The sequence below is a fragment of the Anopheles coustani genome, chromosome X, assembly GCF_943734705.1.
Source record: "Anopheles coustani chromosome X, idAnoCousDA_361_x.2, whole genome shotgun sequence".
Lineage (NCBI taxonomy): Eukaryota > Metazoa > Arthropoda > Insecta > Diptera > Culicidae > Anopheles > Anopheles coustani.
In genome coordinates this window covers 8,900,457-8,920,637 of record NC_071290.1, presented here as the reverse complement: position 1 = coordinate 8,920,637, position 20,181 = coordinate 8,900,457, and the positions used below count along the sequence as shown (strand labels likewise).

The 20,181-nt window shown below is 54.2% G+C and overlaps 2 protein-coding genes across 2 annotated transcripts; one reads left to right on the top strand and one right to left on the bottom strand.

The window, feature by feature from the left end:
* Positions 1 to 56: 56 nt before the first annotated feature.
* On the bottom strand, positions 57 to 18,888 carry LOC131269018 (serine/threonine-protein kinase Smg1-like). Its single transcript, XM_058271326.1, has 6 exons — positions 18,700 to 18,888; positions 12,115 to 18,611; positions 11,031 to 11,433; positions 2,922 to 4,772; positions 1,199 to 2,747; positions 57 to 1,124 (listed from the first exon to the last, which is right to left on the bottom strand). The coding sequence occupies exons 1-6, from the start codon at positions 18,886 to 18,888 to the stop codon at positions 928 to 930; spliced, it is 10,686 nt and encodes a 3,561-aa protein (XP_058127309.1). The 3' UTR covers positions 57 to 927.
* LOC131269540 (histamine H2 receptor-like) lies at positions 8,361 to 10,400 on the top strand. The gene is made up of 4 exons (XM_058271956.1): positions 8,361 to 8,770; positions 9,086 to 9,380; positions 9,447 to 9,743; positions 9,834 to 10,400. The coding sequence occupies exons 1-4, from the start codon at positions 8,361 to 8,363 to the stop codon at positions 10,398 to 10,400; spliced, it is 1,569 nt and encodes a 522-aa protein (XP_058127939.1).
* Positions 18,889 to 20,181: the final 1,293 nt, after the last annotated feature.

Genomic DNA, 20,181 nt, shown 5'->3' with positions numbered 1-20,181 from the left:
TAAGATATGTTTTTGGAAAAATAACGTATGTCATAACGGATTTGAACTACGTCGTCTTTATTTCTCAGAAAAATCTTTGCACAACTTAATTTACACATAAACTCCACATTTCACTGCTCGTTTTGAATTTCAATGTTGCATTATTTACACTGAAAATAGTTCAAAAAAAGACTTAAAGTTAACTTGAAAAACGAAAACATAATGAAATATTACATAAAACCTATTCAAAATTACAATGCATGTGGTTTTGCATGCCAATGCGGAAACTTATACTATTGTTTTTGCTGTTTCTGATCTCATCTCGAGATGTGCCATTATGTATGTAAAGCTTTGTATGTAAAGATTGTAGTATCTTTCATAATCATAAAAAGGGAAACAAAAATTTCAAACAAACAGGAAGGAATTTCCACTACCCGACCCTTTACCTTATTTGAACTAAAACTTATTCTGACGATAAACCCCATGGTTGGGCTTTTTTTTTCCTAAATTGCATGTTACTGTGTCAATTACCATATACTCTTTGTCCATTCGCTTCGACAGTTCAGTATCGTCGTACAAAGTAATGTACGCGAATCGAGGGCCCATCGGTTTGTTTTGGCTTAAATGATCGTCCGCGTTAAGGATGTCGGCTCGATGATGGTCCACCTCAAATGGTGGGTGCAAAACTACTAACAAGCCAACTGACATTTTATAAGTTCAAAGAACTCAGCCTCAAGCCTTAGCAAGTACTTTGATCGAAGACCTTACTGAGGCTGACTGGTAGATTGTTGCATTGCGGATGAAAGACTTTAACACCTTATTTTTGCTTATTAACAGGCAAATCCAGCAGCACACGTAAATCGCCAAACGATGCAAGGTTACTGTACTGTTCCAAGTTCACCGCTGGATTTGCCCGTTTGGAGAGTAAAACGCGGTAGCATGGCCATTCTAAACCCAAGGCGTCCAGCCTTCATAGAGGACGGCCAGATTGTTTGGATCCATGGCCTCCTGGATCATCCAGCTGACCTGCTCTGGTATAGTGTAGCGCCGGGCCGGGTCCGGATCGCGACCCTCGAGCTTCATTCGGATTCGCCGCCAGACGGAGACGGCGTAAGCGTTTCGTTTCTGTTCCTTCTGCTTTTGGTCTGTGGTGGGGAGAGAAAACGGAAATCGTTTAGTACCGCAGCAAGTTGTTAGCTGATTGATTACGAGAGCCTACTTCTGTCGAGTTGCTGTGAATCGGGCGCTCCTCCGCTGGTTGTCGGTGAGTCGGTAGCACGCTGCCGGGCGGGATCGGTGTGTAGGCCGGCGTCTTCTTCCAACGATCCCACGGCGAGCTGCTGGTGGTCCTCCGGCCGCTCGAATGCAAACAACTGCTCGAACACGTCCGGTAGGAGTGCGATTAGCTCATCAACTTTCGTTAGTATCCCGTCGGTGACTGACATTGGGGTGGTCGCCTGTGCCGTCGTATTTGTAGCGGTCTGCTGCTGCTGTTGCTGCTGCTGCTGCTGCTGGTCTTGAAGCCCCTCGCGGACATCTTGCAGCAGGTCCAGAAAGCGTCGATATCGCTGGAGATAGTCCCGCAGTGCTGGAGAGCCACCGATGCGTAACTGGGTGCGTAGCAGCGAACGGATATCACCGGCGATCGTGTTGTGGGTCAGTGTCAGTGAGTGCAGCTTACGCCCGGCTGTCAGAACCGCTTCCCGCAGCGACCGGCTTTCCTGCTCTAGCTGGGCGATTCGCGTCAGCGCCTGGTCGGTCATATCGTCAATCAAGGCGCGCACATTCCTGATCCATGTGTGGTCGATCGAGCCCTCGGGATCGAGTAGCTCGACCAGGGCCTCCTCCGTGGGCGACACGAACGTCGGCCGCAGTCCGTTATTGTTGAGCAGTTTCTGCCAGCGCTCAAGCAGGCTGGAGAACTCCTTCGCTAGTACGCTGTCCTCACGGTCGATGCGAGTCTCCTCAATCATCAGCACGGCGCTGGCATGGGATGCGATCAGCTCGCAGGTTCGCAGGCAGGCAACGACACGCTCGACACTCCGCACTGTTCTTTGCTCGAACGCCGCCAATAATTCGGCTGGACAGAGCGGTGGATGGGCGGCAGTGGCCCATGCCAGCCGATTACGGAGCACCTCCGAGCAACCGACGAGCTGCTCCATTGCCACCTGCAACAATGGCCTCACTGCCTCAAGCGATCTCGTTGCATCTCGTAGCTGCTTAAGAACCACGGCTCGCCGTAGGACACACGATGGATGTTCTCTGTCGCCAGGACTATTTTCCATTGCCGTGTGCAGCATCCAAATACACGCGTCGTAGCTCATCTGCGCCCGGTCAAGGGCTTGACGAGCACTTCTGTTTGTTGCATCCCTACTGCGAGCACCTGCTTCTGTAAAAATGAGCCCATTATAGCGGTCCGCCACCATCTTCAATTGGTCCAATTGATCCTCGAACTGGACAGCACTGCCAAGGAGCCCAACACAACGCACACGACAGAGCTTCTCCAGACCGTGTGGATGTTCACCGATCGAGGATTCGACCGCTGTCGGCAAGCTTTCATAAATCAATCGGGCAGCAGCCAGCGGAAGACGTCCCGCTAGCCGAGCACGTACCACTTTCACTATAGTTCTGCGTAAGGGAAGCAGTGCCAATCGTAGCCTATCACCGCCATCGTTTGCTGCTTCGGCAACCAACGCTTTAAGCTGGACAGTCTGTGCTTCGAGCTCCTCCGTGGTTGCCGGGGTTCGCATTGAAGCATGAGACAATCGCTACGGAACAAAAAAAGAGATACAGAATAAGTAAAGAATAAAGAATATCGAATGTTTGGGTGAATTTGACCTGCATAAGTTGACTTGATTCGTGCTCCGAATTACAAAGTATTCACTTTTGTTCATCTCCACGTGTAAAAGTATGGGATATGCCGTGTGGCGAATGTGACTCACCTGTAGTTTTATCGCTTCGCGAGCTTGATCTACGGCGGGCACGTCAGCGTCGATTGGTAGAGCTGGATCTGGCGGAACGAAGCTGGATGCCCCCTCTAGCAGTCGGTTCAGTTCGCTCACGGATGGTTCGATCCATCTGCCAAGCAGTGTGTGTACCGGTTCACGCTGGAGTGCCCGATCAATGGCACGCTCGAGTAACTGGCGCTGTGCGACGGTGCTGTCCTGTATCGGGATGTTGGGATAGGCAAGGAACGCATCTTGCTCGATGCGCTCGTGCAGGCGCTGCAACGCGTCGTAGGCCAGACCGACTTGGTGCAGTTCGTCCAGGTAGCCGAGGGTTAACACCGATGGATCCGAGAGGTCGTGGTAGACGAGTCGCTCGCACTGTTGCCGGATGTGCCGTACCAAGGTCCACAGTTTTTCCACAAAATGCGTACTTACTTCGCTCGTTTCGTCCAGCAGACAGCTCTCGGCGAATAACAGGTTGCTGTTCATCGAAATGATGCGCTGTGCGGTGGCGAAGTATAGCAGGATTGCGGTGCAACTTGCTGCAGTCTCGTTCATGCCGTGGTAGTAGTTTTTGAAACACACCGTTTGGGAGGCCAGCTCGCAAAGGTTCTCCATTTCGGTTTCGGTGTCCTGGTCCTCCTCGTAGGGTATGCAGCTAACGGATTGTCGTTCGTACACATTCAAACGATTTTCGACACGACGCGTTCGTTCTTCATCCAACGTCTGGTGGAGTTGATCCATCGCTTCATCGGTGGCCTTGAGGAACTGTTGCTGTTCCCGCTGGACTTGCTGCAGTGTTGCAAGGGCTGCCGATGGATTCTGGTCCGGCTGAGCCAACCGGGCGTACCAGTCCGTGTAGCGGGCCAGTGTGCACTGGGTGTGCGGTGGGATGCAGTGGAGAGCATCAATCAATTCCGCCAGTTCACCGTACTGTTCCAGCAACTGCACGATACGAACTGCTACCGGCTCCGCGCGCCGTTGCAACTCACTGAGCTCAGTCCGGACACAGCAGTACCGTACGTAATCCACATTCTCGCCCGGTTCCCCATCATCGCTTGGTTGGGCCGCCAGGAACGCTATCAAACTCGGCGAGTGCTCCGGTAGCTGCCAGTGAGCTCGACTAGCCTCACGTTGGAGTTGCGCCAACCGGTCCGTTTCGAACGTACCTCGGAACTCGCCATACTGTTCGACGTAGCGCCGCAGCCGCTCGGCCTGTCCGGCCAACAAGTTCCGCGTCGCCCCATACTCTTCCTGCACGCGGGCACGTACACTTAACCGGTGCGCCAGCGTGGCCAAAGGATGGCTACCGAATGCCGTATCCAGGTACTCGGCCTCGCCGATCAGCTGCAGCTGCTGCGACAGCGAGCTGCGCAGCTGTTCGGCCTCCCGCAACTCACCCCGCACCGCCTGCTGGTCCGCCAGCACCTTCTGCAGGCTGAGCAGCTGCTGCAGCAGCTCGTCTCGGTTCTGCTGCCAGCCAACGCGACATTCGGCAAATCGCACCGCCAGCGTATCGCGCGTCACCTCCCGATCCAGCTGCTGCTTTGCCTGGCTGATGTACTTGGACGCGGCGCTCGACGTGGCCGGTGTGGTCGCCAGCGAAGAAACTGCCATCGCTGACACCCCGCCCGTTGTGCCGGTCACCGCCACCGGACCCGTTGCGGCCGACATCGTCGATACGGTGATTTCGGTCGCAGTCATCGGCACACCGCCGGCTGCCTCTTCGCTGATCGCCCAATCGACCAGCGGATCGTAGACGAATGCCTCCAGCAGTGTCAAGAGCGTCTCGCGGCCCTTCTTCAACGATTTAAGTACATGCTCGCAGGCCAACCGGAATGTGCCCTGAATGGGAAAAGAACGTATAACACGCTGTTGTCAAAAACTGCACCATCCATCTTCAGGTCAAATCCATAAATGGCAACACAGGCCGTAACAGGATAAAAAGTACTACAATAGACGAATGCAGTGAACTTGGGATCATATCCTATCGATGGTTTCATTTGCCAGCCAGGGTTTTGTCCTACTCTCTCTACAGTTTATGAAATGCTGATGATGCGATGATGATAAACTGAACTGGACTGAACTGAATAGGATAAAAAAACACACGCAAGTACACACACGCGAGGCTTGCCGAGTGTTTGTTACAGTTTCGTTAGATTATCACCGTAGGTAGTACTTATCACCCACAACTGTGGCTAGCAGCTGTGGATGCAGAGGATAACGCCGGTTGGTGGTAGACTGGTGGAGTAGTAGATTTGACTGTGTTAATGTGTGCAGGTTGTGAGGACTTACTACCGAAAAGTTTGTGAGTGATTTGAGTGATCATTTGCAAAATAATACTAAGTAATAAATTCGATTCCCCTCGGTATTACATCCACAAAACAATTGTTCATGCCTTTAGTAACATTACACAAAGTGTATGAGACTTTACCAGTCTGCTTTGTTTCAATTTCAATAAACAAGTTTCCATTTTGCATTTTCCATATGAACAGATTGCTGTTTTGTAGTATACTAAAGTACACACACTCGCAGATATGCTATCAGGCAAACAAATCGAATTATACACTATGTCCAGTTACTATAAGACAACCTATATGTTCACAAAACTGATAGCAATCGTTTTTCTCGTATTATCGATATATAATAATCAATTTTTTTTTATGTAAGTTGCTGTAAGCCACATGGAAATAGGAGGTTTTGGCATTTTGTAGCTATATAGGCATATAATTTATGTAACATGAGGCTGAATTTTGTATACTGCCAGTCAACCATACCAGGAAAATTGGTTAAAGGTAAGTGGTTTGTATGAAAAAGCTCAGGAAGTTAGGTAAAATGTTTGTCTACAACCATGAAAGGTTGCAGAAAACAGATGCTTGGCATATCTATATAATCTCAGCTGTTCATCTAAGATTTACTAATAAACCGAATGCTGACCATAAAATGCATGAATTGCAAAGCACGTTTCTAGTGGAAAACTGTACTTTCTTTCTCAGGATTTAGAGAACCATCTCGAATAAAACACCCGAAAATCAAGTTAGGGTTATAGGACTGGACGCAGTGTATGTTCTTATCGTTGACAACTAAGTCGACACTTCGTTATCGGAAAATCTAGTTCCCGGGACTCGATGATTGTTTCTCTCCTGCACCTGCACAGTTATGCTTAATCGATTATTGTGAAGATCGCGGGGTGGGAGGGGCACGGTCTTCCTTTCAACCCCCTCATATCTGCCTACGGAAAATGGGAAAAAGCACGCGGCGTATCACGCGCACGGTATCGCCACGCCACGGAAAATTTCGCACGGGTCTTAAACCCTCAAACGGTTGAGTGTGTGGTGCTTGGGTTCTTTCCGAGATTCAAAGTCTGCAAATTAGTCTATATCTAAAACTCTACGAGAGTGTAGCGACTGGTGTGAAGACAAATAAAGGTAAAAAATTAAGATTCCGGTGTTAAGGCAATATCAAACCATCCAGTCTTGTAGGGATGAATGAGCAAAGATGTAAATGAAGATCGACAAAATTTGCACGAAGCTGGACCAAACTTTTACAAACTCCATGAATCCAACACCCTGTATGTTTTATCTAATAGTGTAGCATATACAAGAATTCCACTGACATAATCATACTATAAAAATTACCGCCCGAAACATTGGGCGAGTTTTCAATCAGCTACTGCTCTTATGTGTAACAATTTTTGTTAGCAGTGTTCGTTTGCCCAAACATAGTTTTCCTTCAGGCCATGAGGCAAATAAAACGTACTGTGTTTCGGTGTTCCAATGTGTTCCCCATAGCCTGCATCAATAGAACATACAGCACAAAAAATCTCGGTAGTCATAATTGAAGAGCTAACCACGGTTGCCGCTATTTGTGCGTCGAGTATTATAGGACAAACGAACCGACCACAGCGGCAGACCTGGTAGAGTATGCATACCATGAAACAGCAGAAGAACAAACAGAGGACACAGAAAAACGCTGGAGATGTTTTATCGGACGGAGTTCGGTCAGGTGGCCTTCAAAGTAGGGAAGGGTATCCGGAAGGGGGATGACAACAGGCCGGCCGTCCAAGTTCGGTGTCTGGTGGGTCGGGTAGGGTATGTACACTTGTACTTTATACCATGCCAAATCAACTCAACAGGTCCACTCAGCCGTGATGGTTCTTCACCGACACGAAAAAATAAAAAAAAAAAAACAAATCAATATGGTTACCAAAATAATGAGGCTCGGCATGATGGAACAGAGGCATGGAGAGGTACTGTGATTGAAAAAAAAAAACATGTAAACCAATAGTCGAGGATTCAACCGGTTCTAATGCAAGGTACTGTCTGTATCTTCCGTACCTTCCGGTATCGGGGCGGAGTATCTTGAGAAGGAGATGGGATACAAAATGTTCCATCTATTTGGTGGGGAGGATACGCTAACAGACCCAACATAAGCAGCGGATCCGAATTTACACTTGCTAGGCGCGAAGAAACGGCAAGCGTGGTGACGTTTCGTCGGCATTTGGCTGAATTTACGAGGCCCACTATGGGGTCTTTCTTCGTCTGCCCCTACACCTGTTGGTTTCTATCACACCCAGAGGTCTCAGATCTCGAAGATCTATGTAAAGCAAGAGGGCAAGGGATAGATTTATGTTCTCTTTGGGCGCATTCACAATACGCGAATCGATGTTGTCCTCCAGCAGGTCTATAATCGGCCTACTGTGCACATCCCCCACATACACACCGGGTTGGAGTATTGTTTTTTTCCCCGCGTCACGCACATAAGCATCGTCGAAAAGCTCGGCAAAGTTCGCGCCCGAAGAGTGGACAGTCTCGACGACGAAACGGGAACGGTGATGGTGAACGGTAATGACGGAATGTATCGGCTTCGCGTAGTGCGGATCGCGGTAAAGGCGGCAGTAGCAGACCACCGCCTAATACCAACGGACTGTGGTGCCGGTGACGTGTCAGAGATACGGAAGGCTTTAGGGATCGTCTCCTTTACGGAAAAGGAAGCGTCTCTGCGAGCCCGAAGAGTTTGGGCACAATAAGCGGGAAACTTTATCGGTTGAGGAAGTTAACGGCTTCAAAGTTCAAAGCGAAAGTGTTCTCAATATCACACCAAGCGTAGATTCTTCCTGCAGAGTGGCGTGCGTTGTTACAGACCATTTTGCCTTTGAGGCGAAAAGTCTATCCAATAAGATTCATAGTGCGCGGTTGGCATGGCACAAACATGGAATCGTCCGAGAGATAACTAGATCTGCCTTCGAAGCTTCCCATGAACAAAGAACATTGTGTCTCGAATGTAAGCAATAGTGTGAAGCGAAGAATCCGTCAATCAACCATCAACCAGCAATCAAGATATCGGTGTACCTAGTTCATAGAGTCCTTAAAACGACTAGTGCCCGTGATCAACTCCAAAGTGAGCGTGTGGGTTGGACGACAGAAGCCGGCGATGGCTAGTGCCGTGATGGCCGCGTCCGCCAGCAATCTGGTAGTGTACGCCGACCGGGTAAACGAGATTCACAAGGACCTCGTTATCTGGATCGCCATCGACGGCATCCTGATGGTATGCATCTTCAGCGGCAACATCCTGACGATTATCGCGGTCTGGTACTACCGGCGCCTGCAGTGGCTCATCTCGAACCTGTTCGTCCTCTCGCTTGCCATCTCGGACATCTTCGTCGGGCTGACCCTGCCGTATCACCTGGCGTTCTACATGGGCGTCGACTTGGGGCGTCATAAGCACCTGTGTCTGCTCCGGTTCTTCGTGCTGATCATCGCATGCAGCGTGTCGATCTGGAATCTAATCGCGATCGCCGTCGACCGCTACATCGCCATCTGCTACCCGCTGCACTACACGCGGTACGATCCTTTCATCTTTCTCATTCCCGTTGAGATAATCGGTAGAGTACGTTTCCTCATCATCGTCATCATTGTCGTTTGTCATCGTCGGCGACGGCGAAGTTGCAAGTTTGTGCAAGGGCCCGATAACGGGAACTCGAGTCTCATGGGAGCCGCAGCAGGTGTTTGCTAAAACGGGTACCGAACCGAAGGGTGTGAGAGCGTAAATTACGCACCAGTCCAAAAGTGGAACCGCGATCCATTGGATTGTAAAAACTAACGGATATCGGGGCAGGCGGAAGTGGTGTTACATTGTTTTCGTTTCTCCCGACCTAGGCTGATGACGAAGCGGACGGCCCTCACCATCCTGGGGTTTGGCTGGTCCCTGGCCATCTCGATCGCGACGATACCGCTCATCTGGAACAAGTGGGACACGGCACAGGAGTGCGAGTTCGACGAGTTGCTGCACCCGTGGTACGTGGCCGGCGTCATAACGCCCATCTTCTCCGTCGTGTGGCTGTGTCTGTTTGTCGTGTACTGGCGCATCTGGCGGGAGGCGTCCAAGCATGCCAAACAACTACGGGCACACGGGGGCGCCCTGGAGCGGTCATCTGATTGGAAATCGGTGCAGGTAGGCATGGACTCAGTGCTGCTGGAGTCGGGATCTCAACTACCTTAACTACTGTTCGTTCGCCAGGTGGTGTTGCTGATCATGGGTTGCTTTACATTCTGCTGGATACCGTACTTTGTGGTCATATTGACCCAGATCTTCGCCTTCGTCGAGAACAGCTCGCCGACGCTCTACAAAGCCGCGTTCTCGCTCGCCATGGCCAACTCGATGATGAACCCGATCATCTATGCATGGAAGAACACGCACTTTAGGCACGCGTTCAAGCAGTTGCTCACCTGCCACAAACCGGTTGTGCCGAATCTGGCCGCCCTCGGAGGCGAGTCATACGAGCTGGATGGTGCGCAAACCGGTGCCGATGGCGTTGCTGCTAGCGTAGGGGATACCGAACCGAAAGATCTCGCCCAGGTGAATCCGACCAGCCTGGCCCGCCCGACATGTTCCTCTACCGTCCAGTGTGAAGCGGATGATCCGGCAGCGATGGTGGCATCAGCCACGGCCACCTTCACCAACCACAGCAGTTTGGCCAGTCTCGCCAGCACGGTTACCACGTTACCTCCACTTCCGGATCGTACCGGTGCACCACACCATCATGATGTGGTCATGGTCATTTCCCAGCCCGGAACAGACGTCGGTTGCAGTGGCGCAACCATCCGGCTGTCGGTTAGTCCCGAGGAGCTGTCCATGCCAGAAGGAATGGTAACGCACCTCGCGTCACCATTCCCTCCACCTAAGGCACCGGTGAAGCTTGTAACGCCCACTCCAGCCGTTTCGCCCGTCCCACCACTACCAACACACATCATCGCCGGTAACATCATTATCAATAATTTCAACCTCTACGATCAGGCCCGCATGGAACGGCTGCTTCGCTGCGAATGGACTACGACTAACGCGGCCGGGTGCGAATCCTCCAATGAAAAATCAACCGCCAACTCCGCCGGTGAACCATCCACGAGCCAACCCAACGAGCCACAACAACAAACTGCCGATGTGATAGCGACTCAAGAGCAGACAAAACTCTAACCAAGCAATAGTGCCAAGCATCTTTCGATAGGCAAGATGCTAGTGCAGCTAGCGATGATTGGAGTGTTTTTTCCAATGCCTGATCGAGCCTGATCACAAAGTGTACATATATCATTATATAACACCACTGCAGGTGGTTGTAAGTAAATCACAGATACGATACATAACTCGGCATGTTAGGTTTAGTGGTAAAGCTGAAACCTAACATTTGCGAGAACAGCTGTTGGCGAAATTTGCGGTATTTGATCAAGAGTCCGGATGTCACAGATGCACCAGGCATAATGTGCAGAAATGGCCAATATGGCGATGCGTCGACAGGAACCTCTACCTAGCACAGGCAGACTGACTTTCCTAACAGACTTCTTTCGATTCCTTAGCAAAACGGTCGTAAGACCGGATAGGTTACATGTAAGAGTAAGCCAAATTTAAGCAAAACGTTGCCTGGTAGCCATGTGTTTAACCGATAGCTCATCAGTTTCGTGATTAATAAAGGTGTTGAAAGAACTTCAATAAAACAGCATCGATCTACAACTTTGCACGGACTGCGTCTGGCGGCAAACCTTTAGTTATATAGATAAACAGAAGGATCCATATGACGAGTTATGGTCAGCTGGGTCAGTGTGCACTTACCTCGATGCCGGTCATGCCGAGCGCTTCCTCCAGGTTCGGCGTCATCCGGAACGGTACCTTCTCCGGGACGCGCAGTGTCTTGCCCTTCTCGAAGCACACGTTGTAGTCGATGTGCACGATCTCGCCGGTGGCGAGCTTGACCAGCACGTTGTCCAGGTGGCGATCGCCGAGCCCGATGATGTACCCGATCACACTCATCACTGCCAGCGACAGGGAGTAGGTGCGCACCACCTGTCGCCAGCTGGACGCGGTCGCACTGTGGCACCACAGTTCCTTCGCCAGCAGATCGCGAGGAGTCGCCTGCTGTAGTTCGGCTAGTACCTGCTTCAGTGCCGCAAGTGGCCACTCTCTCCGGCTATCGCTGCTCTTCATACCGTGGCTGTGCAGTAGAGGGTTTAGTTTTCTGACGGATAAAAAAAAAAAGAAGAAGTATGATTTAAAAGAAAATGCCTGGCTTTGGTTTAGAAACGGCAAAGTAGTCCATCTTCGGAGTAAGCTGAGAGCTTTATGGAGCACTTTGCGAACGCATGGGGTCTAATTTAACACTAGAATTACTTTAGGACCATGAACGAATGCGGTTTGAAACCCAGTTGCGGTGTAAACCTTGCCTACACTCGATCTTTACAAAGGTATTTTTGTGAGCGTCACTTCACTGTGGGTGCTCATGTACAGTGTAGAAAGCAGAAGATGACAAAACAATTGCCGCTGTGGCGTAAGGTTAAATAACCGTGTGCAGCTCCTTTGGCCTAGCCTTAGAAATATAAATAACACTTCCTGCTTTGCTGGGCTATATACATAGCCAGACAGCTTGGGTACTCCAACCTGTGACAGCGGACATTAGGTTTATGAACATCAAATATCTCTTGCTATACTGTATTGATGTGGGAGTCATCGACCAGCAAGACACAGTTTGGGTCGCCGAGTGTGTAGCATGTGCAAGTGAGGCCGCGGTAATGGCTCATCGCATCTGGAACAAAAGCAACTGGACACTAACATTCGAAGCATTCGAAGATGAGAATGAACAAATGGTTCGTTGGTTTGGCTGAAATCCCCACTAATAGCCCCGCTTAGTAAGGATACACACTGATAAAACAGCTCCGAAGGGCGCAGTACACCGCCGCCAGCCTTTCCGCCACCGCCGCCGCTCTCTTTGTTTTCCTTGTGCTGGAGTGCCTCGCGCTGTTGCCACTTTTTGTAGAGCGAAAAGATGGGCACCGTGTTGTCGACCCAGGTGATGAGGCCGGAGCGCGGCCCGAGCGGTATGACGGAGTAGTGTTCGGCCCGGTAGTGCGTGACGTTGCCGTTGCAGTCGATCGAGCTCGTCATCATGAGGTTGGCGATCGAGAGGAACTGCATGATGCGCTCGTCCAGGTGCAGGTCCTCGAGCCCCTTCGACAGGTAGCCGTACCGGCGGCCGTCGTTGCCGTGAAAGAGCAGCTTCTTGGGGCGCGTCTTGGTGGGCAGGATCTGGATGGTACCGTCGACCGAGCGGATGAGGATGGACTGGCGATGGCCGTGGCCTGCGCTGGCATCGGAGCCAGTGCAGCCGGGAGGGCCGCCGCCGGCGCTGATGCCCCCGGTGGTGACGGTGGTCGTGTCGATGCCGGGCATCGCGATCGCCGTATGCGACAGCTGCTGCAGGTTCGGGCTGACGTCGGCGAGCCGCAGGAAGAAGGCGAAGCGCTTCTGGCTGCGCGTTTGCAGCTGCGTGTAGAGCGCACGGAACCGCTCCCAGCCCTCGATGGGCCGGCTGAAGTCGGCCGGAGCGCGCAGCTTCTCCAGCATGCTGCGGATGTAGCGGTGGTAGCGCTCCTGGAAGTGGCGCTCGTGGTTCGTCTCGGGCGCCCGGGACGTGATGGCGTACAGCTGCTCGAGCACGAAGATGAGCGGCCGCAGCAGCAGCCGGTGCTTCTCGGCGAGCAGGGCTCGGCGCGGTTCGGATAGCTGGCCGGCGGCCTGCTGGCGCGCGTACGCACTCTCGAACGCGGCCACCCGCTTGCCGTAGTCGGCGTAGATCTGCTGCAGCGACACCAGCCACAGCTCCTCCCACAGCAGCGAGATGCGGCGCAGCTCGTGCACCAGCGTTTGCACCTGCTTGACGGTGTCGGGCACTTCGCGCGACAGGATGTCGAGCAGCGCGTTGAAGCAGAAGGCGAGCCCGGATGCGGGCGCCGGAGCGGCCGGGCTCGGGGCCGTCCCGTCGGGGTTGTCAGCGGCGGCCTCGCCGCCCTCCAGCAGCACGTTCACGACGTTCGTCAGCTCCGGTTGCTCCTCGTGCACCGAACCGACCACGGCGGGGAAGATGATCAGGTGCGGTGCGTCCTTGGCCACCCGGCACAGCAGCTCCGAGACGCGCCGGCGCACGTACGGCTCGTGGTGCGCGAGTCGCGAGAACAGCTGCGGCGTAATGACGCGCCATGGCTCGGACGGCGTCGTGGCCAGCCCCTCCTCCAGCACCTCCTTCAGACCGAGCGCGTGCTTGACGATGAGTCGCAGCAGACGCAGCGTAACGGTGACGGAGCGTGCCCGCTCGCTGTCGGTGCCATCGTCGGCCGGTCCGGACGCGCGGGGCGACAGGGTGGAGAGCTGCAGGAAGCGAAAGTAGGCTGCCGCGGCCGCCTCGTAGTAGCCGTACACGGCCCGATGGTTGCTGCGCCACACGTCGATGATGGCGTGCAGTCGGTCCGGCGGGACGTGGCGTGCCAGCGAGGGTAGCGCACTCTGCAGTGCCTCGTACAGCCCGATCGAACCGATCGTGGCCGAACTGTCCAGATCGAGCTCGCCATCCTCGGTGAGGTCGTCGACCCGCTCGTCACCAGTGCGTCCCGGTTCGTGCTCGTTCAGGATCGCTACGATGCGCTCGCAGTCGGCCTGCGTGACGAGCGGATCGGTCAGGATGACGGCCACCTGCTCCACCGAGATGCGCGCGCTGGAGGCACCACTCGAGAGCTCAACCACCCGCTTGCCCCAGCGGTACAGCCACGAGCCCAGCTGGAACCAGGCCTTGGCAAGGGACGGACAGCGGTTCGAGGCGCCCTGCAGGAGCGACCCAACCAGCACGTCGCACGCCCCAAGCTGGGAGGCATGATCCGGCGCGAGCGGCTTGCTATCGATCACTGGGAGCCGGTCGCCCAGCCGTTGCACACTGGCCAGCTGCAGCGTCGCCTGCGACAGCTCGCCCGCCTCTGGCCCGCTCGTACTCGACAGCCAATCGCCGAGCGTGAGCATAAATCGCGCGGTTCGCTCGTCCAGCCGATCGAGCCGAGCGCCGGCCACCGTTCCACCGTCGGGCAAGCTGAGGGCCGTCAGGGCGTCGTTGATGGCAGCGGTGGCACAGGCGGCAAAGTCGATCGCCTCCAGCCGCTTGCCCGGCTGACAGTAGAGCCACTTGCAGTGTTCGTAGATCGCGCGCGACAGATTCTCGTCGGCCCACAGGAGACGTTCCGTGGGCGCGGACGCCGTGGCGATGTCGGTCAGTGCTGCGGCCACCTGCTCCAGCGTGGGCTTGCTCGTCGTCAGCGTACGCAGCCGCTGCGCCAGGTTCGACTTGTGGTAGTACTTCTCGAGCTCGCGCCTGCAGAGGGCGTAGTTTTTCTCCTTCCGTCCGATCGACACCATGTCCAGCCGTAGGTCGATGTTCTGCTGTTCGCCCTCGTACCCGGTGCCACCGTTGCTGTTCGCGAGCAGAAACTCGGACCACGCCAGCAGGCGCATCAGGGTGAGCGTGCCGTAGAACTTCTCCACGCTCAGCGTGCCGATGCCGTCGTCGTAGCGGAGCGGGCCCGAATCGGTGCCGGTCGCGTTCGCCTGCGCCTGGCGCGTCCGCTGCGCGATCTTGTACAGGATGTGGTTGGTGATGGTCAGCTGGAACAGGTACTCGTGGCACTTGGTTAGCAGGCACTCCTGCAGGTAGCACTGGATCAGCTCGGTGCTCGCCTCGATCATACGCTCGCGCTGCTCGATCTGCTCCTGCAGGATGATCCCGGACAGGCTGTTCTCGACGGCGCAGATCATCTTGTGGCACGAGAAGTCGTTCGGGATGTCGACGCCAACGTCGACCAGCTCCCACTGGCTGATGTCGATGACGCTCACGTCGTGCGTCTCCTCGTAGCGTATGATCGAGTGCACCTGCTCGGCGGTGATCGTGATCAGCGGAATGGTGGCCCTCGGCGTCCCGCCCGTCTCCTCCGCCCGCAGGAACTCATACAGCTGGCGATAGTCGCCGGTGAACAGCACCGAGAGGATGGTCTGGTCGACGATGAAGTCCCGAATGTGCCGATCCATCCCAGCCCCGGCCGGATCGGCGAGAATGGCCCGGAACCCTTCGGCCGCCGTTTCCCGATGCCCGGCCGCCTCCTCCGCCGCCATGCGGATCCAGGTATACTTGCGCCCGGTCAGCTGCTTGCTCCACACGTACACCCCGTACAGCGCGTCCGACTCCCAGTTGCGCAGCAGGGCCCACACCAGCGACATCAGCATGTGCTCGAAGATCAGATCGGATGTCTTGCCGGCGGTGACGAGCTCGCGCAGCACCGCCTCCGAGTACCGTATCACCATCTCCGGCTCCATGCAGTGCAGCGCCACCAGGTCGACGGCGGTGCGGATGCGCGTGAACCACTCGGCGCAGGTGGGCGCGTTCACGCGGAAGAAGGTGCGCGCCGGCTTCTCCGGGGCGGGCAGTGCGTACGCCGTACCCTCGGCCGCATTGTAGATCGACTTCTCGAGCGCCTCGAGAAAGCCCAGCAGGATGCGTGCGTGCCGTTGGTTCGCGATCGAGGTGCGGATGTCGCGCACCGGAAACCGGTCGCTGAGCGCGAGGATACGCGCGCACTGCTTCACGATCGACTCGATGCGCAGGAAGGTGGCCTGCGGTTTGCCGAACGGCGTGCGCAGCTTGTGATTGACGCACAGCTGGGCCGCCTCCCACTGCGCCCACGGGATGAGGCAGCGCAGGTCTCGCAGCGCCATCTCGCCGTACGCCGACGGCTGGTTGTATGAGCGCGTCAGCAGCTCGTGCAGGTACTCGCCCACGTAGGCTGAGCCGTCGCGCGAAAACGCGACCCGATTGAGCAGGGCGCGCAGGTCCGCCATCCGCAGCACCGCCGACTGCTGGTGGCGCAGCTCGGTCGAGGTGCTCTGGTAGAGCACGTTCTTCAGCTCACGGATCTCCTCCCGCCGGCGCCGGTTCGCACCGGTGAACGCATTGACCTGGCGCAGCGAGTGCCGCAGCGGAAGGCGCGAGAAGATCACGGTGTAGCGCGTCCGCAGCGAGCCATACACCGAGCAGAGGTGCACGCAGCACGCCTCCGCGATCGCCTGGTAAACGGCCGGGTGTAGCGACGCGTACTGACAGACGGCATCGAGGCAACTGGCGCACCGTAGGCCGATGCGCTCGCTCGCACTCCCGCGGTCCACGCTCACCGTGCAAACGAGCGTCAGCAAGCGGTTGAAATCGGCACACTCCTGCAGCACGTCGTGGTAGCGCTCGGTCTGCGTCACGATCGCCAGGCACCAGTCGAGCAGCAGCTCCAGCAGCTTGTCGCGACCCGCATCGCTGATCTGCCCCGACCCGCCCACTCCCTCTGCGGCAGCCAGCAGCGTCCATTCGCCCAGGAGCGTACCGAGGAAGCGTAGCACCAGGCCGAAATGATCCGCCGTGGGGCTTGCGCTTGGCACCGCATCGCTGCCACCGGTCTGTTGCTGGTCCTGTTGGAGCCGCAGGAAGCGATCGACGGTACCGCCGTAGGATTTCGCTTGCAGCAGGTTGCTGGACGAGACGAAGTTGTTGTTCGCCGTGCAGTGATGGTACGCGACGAGCAGGACCGCGTGGTGCAGTTGGCCGTAGCTCGCCCACAGCTTGGCGTCGAGCAGAGCGAGCCGCTCGAGCAGCACGTGTAGGACCGGCCGCTCCTGCAGCGTCCAGGTAATGAAGATGGAGTTGCGTGCCATTGCGAGCGGCGATAGGACGAGCAGATTGAAGCTGATACGGTACTGCGCTTGCTGGTGCTGCGTGGATCCCACGACTTGGCGGCGCAACTGGGCCAGCGCGTCGTCGAGGTCGTCTAGCACGAGCCCGTAGGCGTGCTGCAGCAGCGCGACGTTTTTGAATGTCAGCATCCGATGGTACAGCACCAAAAGGGCCTGCTGGATGGGCTTGCTGCATCGGAAGCGCACCGCATAAAATCCGCCCGCGTTGACGCGCATGATCAGCGGTAGCAGAGCCATCGTAAACTGCTGCTGCTCGGAACCATCGGTTTCGACGTATCGCAGCAAGAGATGAAGCAAACTGCCGAGCTGCGCATCACTGTAGCTGGCAGCACGATCCAACAGGTGCTCGATAACGGCCAGTATCTCCTCGTGCGCATCAGTGGGCCCGGTTAACGATAGACGTAGCATCAGAAACTCGCTAATGGCGGCCAGCGGCAGCTCGGATGTTGGTGCTTCGAGGAGCGTGGACAAAATAACCATGATTCGCGCGTAGGCACTCTCGAACAGCGCACGATCTTCCGGACCGAGATCGAAGCCACCGCCAAGCGTCGGGCGCCGGCCACTAGCCGGTACGCCCGAGTCGACGTGCAGACACTTGAATACGCTATTGAAGGCGGTCAAAAGGGTCGCTGACAGGCGCTGGGCGGTGCGCCACTGCTCGCGATCGTCTTCGTCCAGCTCATCCCAACAGCCCTGGATGTCCTCGACGAACTGGTCCAGCAGACTGAGCGTGACTTCGCGCTGTTCGAGCCAGTACGGCTGGAAGGCTTGCAGCACGCGGGCGCAGTGTAGCTTCAGCCGGTTGCTCTGTGCCGTCTCGAGCTGCCAGCCGACGACGATGTCCACCACGTCCTTGAAGTATGGCTCGAAGCTCTCTGGGTAGGCCGCCGACAGTCCAACCATTATATCCGTCACGAGCACGAATATGTCCGGCCCGTCCGTTTCCTCGAGCAGCTTCTGTAGCTCGCCGAGCAGCTCACCAACGAATGGTTCCAGCTGTAGATTACCGTGCCGGTCGAGCACCAGCGTTTGCCGTAGAGCAACAAGCATTGAATTGCGCAGGCGGTTCGTTTGCCACAGCCACTTGCAGGTCCAGTTACGAAACGGAGTCAGGTCGTGCGAACCCGACACCACCACGTACAGCATCATGCCGAACAGCTGCGCTATCCGGTCATGACACTCGCGTGGTCCTGTCTCGAGAATCGGCACTAGAGTGTTCGATAGCAGGTCGAACGATTTGCGCACGTACGAGCTGTTCGGCGGATCAAGGATGACCAGCTGCAGCCGGTCGCACAGATCGAAGCAACCGCGGACGCTCTGTTCACTCGCCAGGCGCCGCAGCAGTCGAGAAATGCGCATATCTTCCGGCAGGTTAGCCAGCGCTAATTCGCCCGCTGACAGCCCATCGGCACCGGCACGTGCTATCCCTTCACCGCCTACCGCTTCGCCGAATAGTTTTCGACTCCGCTCCCGCTTCTGAGTCGCCGACTGCTGCCGACTGCTCTGGTATCGCTTGCTGCTGGTCAAAATTGGCGTAGTGCCCTCATCCTCACCACCGTCGCCCGAGGCCGTTCGGGTAGCGTTCGCTCTCAGCTAATTAAAATGGGACAAACATGTATGGAAAAATCAGCAAACCCGGAAAAACAGGAGCATGGTTCGAACTTATTTTTTTACATCTTACCTTTTGCTGCTCATTAGCCCTTTTCTTCGCCCGCCGGGACAAGTTCCCAGCTCCTCCCCCTCCTCCCGCTCCTCCCCTTCCCCCACCACTACTACCGCTTCCGGTAGTGCGTTGCGGTTTGGCTTCACCTTTCCTTCCCATGCCCATTTCAACCTCATGCCTACGCTTCGGGCCCGTCTTGCTGCTCATGACTAGCTCTAGTGGACATAAAACCGTGGAACAACATAAAAATGGGGCCGTCAACTAGGCAAGTACACAGTGCTGAAAATTCAAACAGATAGAGGATTTGTAAGCGTTTATTAATTCGATGGACCGTTAGCAGGAGCATTTTGGCATTGTTGTACCTATATATATCTGGTAAAACCACTGGTTTCAGCAGCGCTAGCATGCTCCTTTTGCAATCGATTTTTTCAAATCGTTTACTTCTAGCACCCAATAAAGCAAATGAGCTGGAACAATAGTTATGAAGAGTCCATAACCACCCAACCGGCAGGTAATAATATTAACGAACATTGGTTCACGTCCTTTGAAATTGCCTATTCTGGCCCATCGACTGCAAAGTTAAAAAAAAATTAATAAATTCATATCAAGCGAGTTCAGTTTTCCGTTGTGCCACACCGGCGAGCTACCTACCGTTGCGGAGGAATAATACACGTCGTAGTTTGGTTTCGTACCATGAGCCGAAAAGTGCGATTCCAATGAGGCAGCTTTACCGTTTCCGAAATCGTTTGGTTCGCGATTACCGATCTTTAAAGCCCATCCGTCCACGTGTTATCGTGTAACTGATTTCCTCCAGCCAATGTGCGTAAGTACACTACACGGTAAAAGGCCCTGCGGGAACCAAACCCGAGGGAAATGTTCGCGGAAAGATTAATTTATTGATTCTATCCTATGGTCGATTAAAGTTCCATCCGGTACAAACAATCAAAATAAACGAGCTACGTATACGGCGTTTGACACTTCTGGTATGTTAACATGCCCAACTGGAACACACATGACATTGTGTTTTGTCGTAAATACAATCAATTATTCCCCGCTTGTTAATGCAAGATGACTAAAGATACTGATAACAGAATAAAACTAAAATAAAACGAAGAACTTTGGCAAACGGATAAATCACATACGATAAAACTTTTGTTTGCGAGTTTCATCAATTGTCGAGGATTTATAGATGTAAACATCGTAACTTATCCACCTGTTAATCGTATGTACCTTGGCGAACCGGCAAATTGAATCTTTACTTTTATGAATGTTTATAGCATTACCATGCTCGTTGTACGCATAGGCCTTTGCTTATTTCGCTGAATCGAAACTATATTTTACTAAATTCGCTAGTGCTAAAACATCTAATTAATAAAAACAGTTGAAAACTTGTTTATAAACTGCTAAAAAGAATACTGCTAAAAGAATAAAACTAATTTGTCAAGGTAAATAGAACAACAAACAATATTATGGCACTCTTTGCTTGACGCTTTTGGCGTT

Coding starts and splice junctions, on each gene's coding strand:
- LOC131269540 (XM_058271956.1), top strand. CDS start 8,361: ATGGCTAGTGCCGTGATGGCCGCGTCCGCCAGCAATCTGGTAGTGTAC. Junction 8,771..9,085: donor TACCCGCTGCACTACACGCG/GTACGATCCTTT, acceptor CTCCCGACCTAG/GCTGATGACGAAGCGGACGG. Junction 9,744..9,833: donor AAACCGGTGCCGATGGCGTT/GCTGCTAGCGTA, acceptor TCTACCGTCCAG/TGTGAAGCGGATGATCCGGC.
- LOC131269018 (XM_058271326.1), bottom strand. CDS start 18,888: ATGAGCAGCAAGACGGGCCCGAAGCGTAGGCATGAGGTTGAAATGGGC. Junction 18,612..18,699: donor GGGCTAATGAGCAGCAAAAG/GTAAGATGTAAA, acceptor CATTTTAATTAG/CTGAGAGCGAACGCTACCCG. Junction 11,434..12,114: donor CCTTCGGAGCTGTTTTATCA/GTGTGTATCCTT, acceptor TTTATCCGTCAG/AAAACTAAACCCTCTACTGC.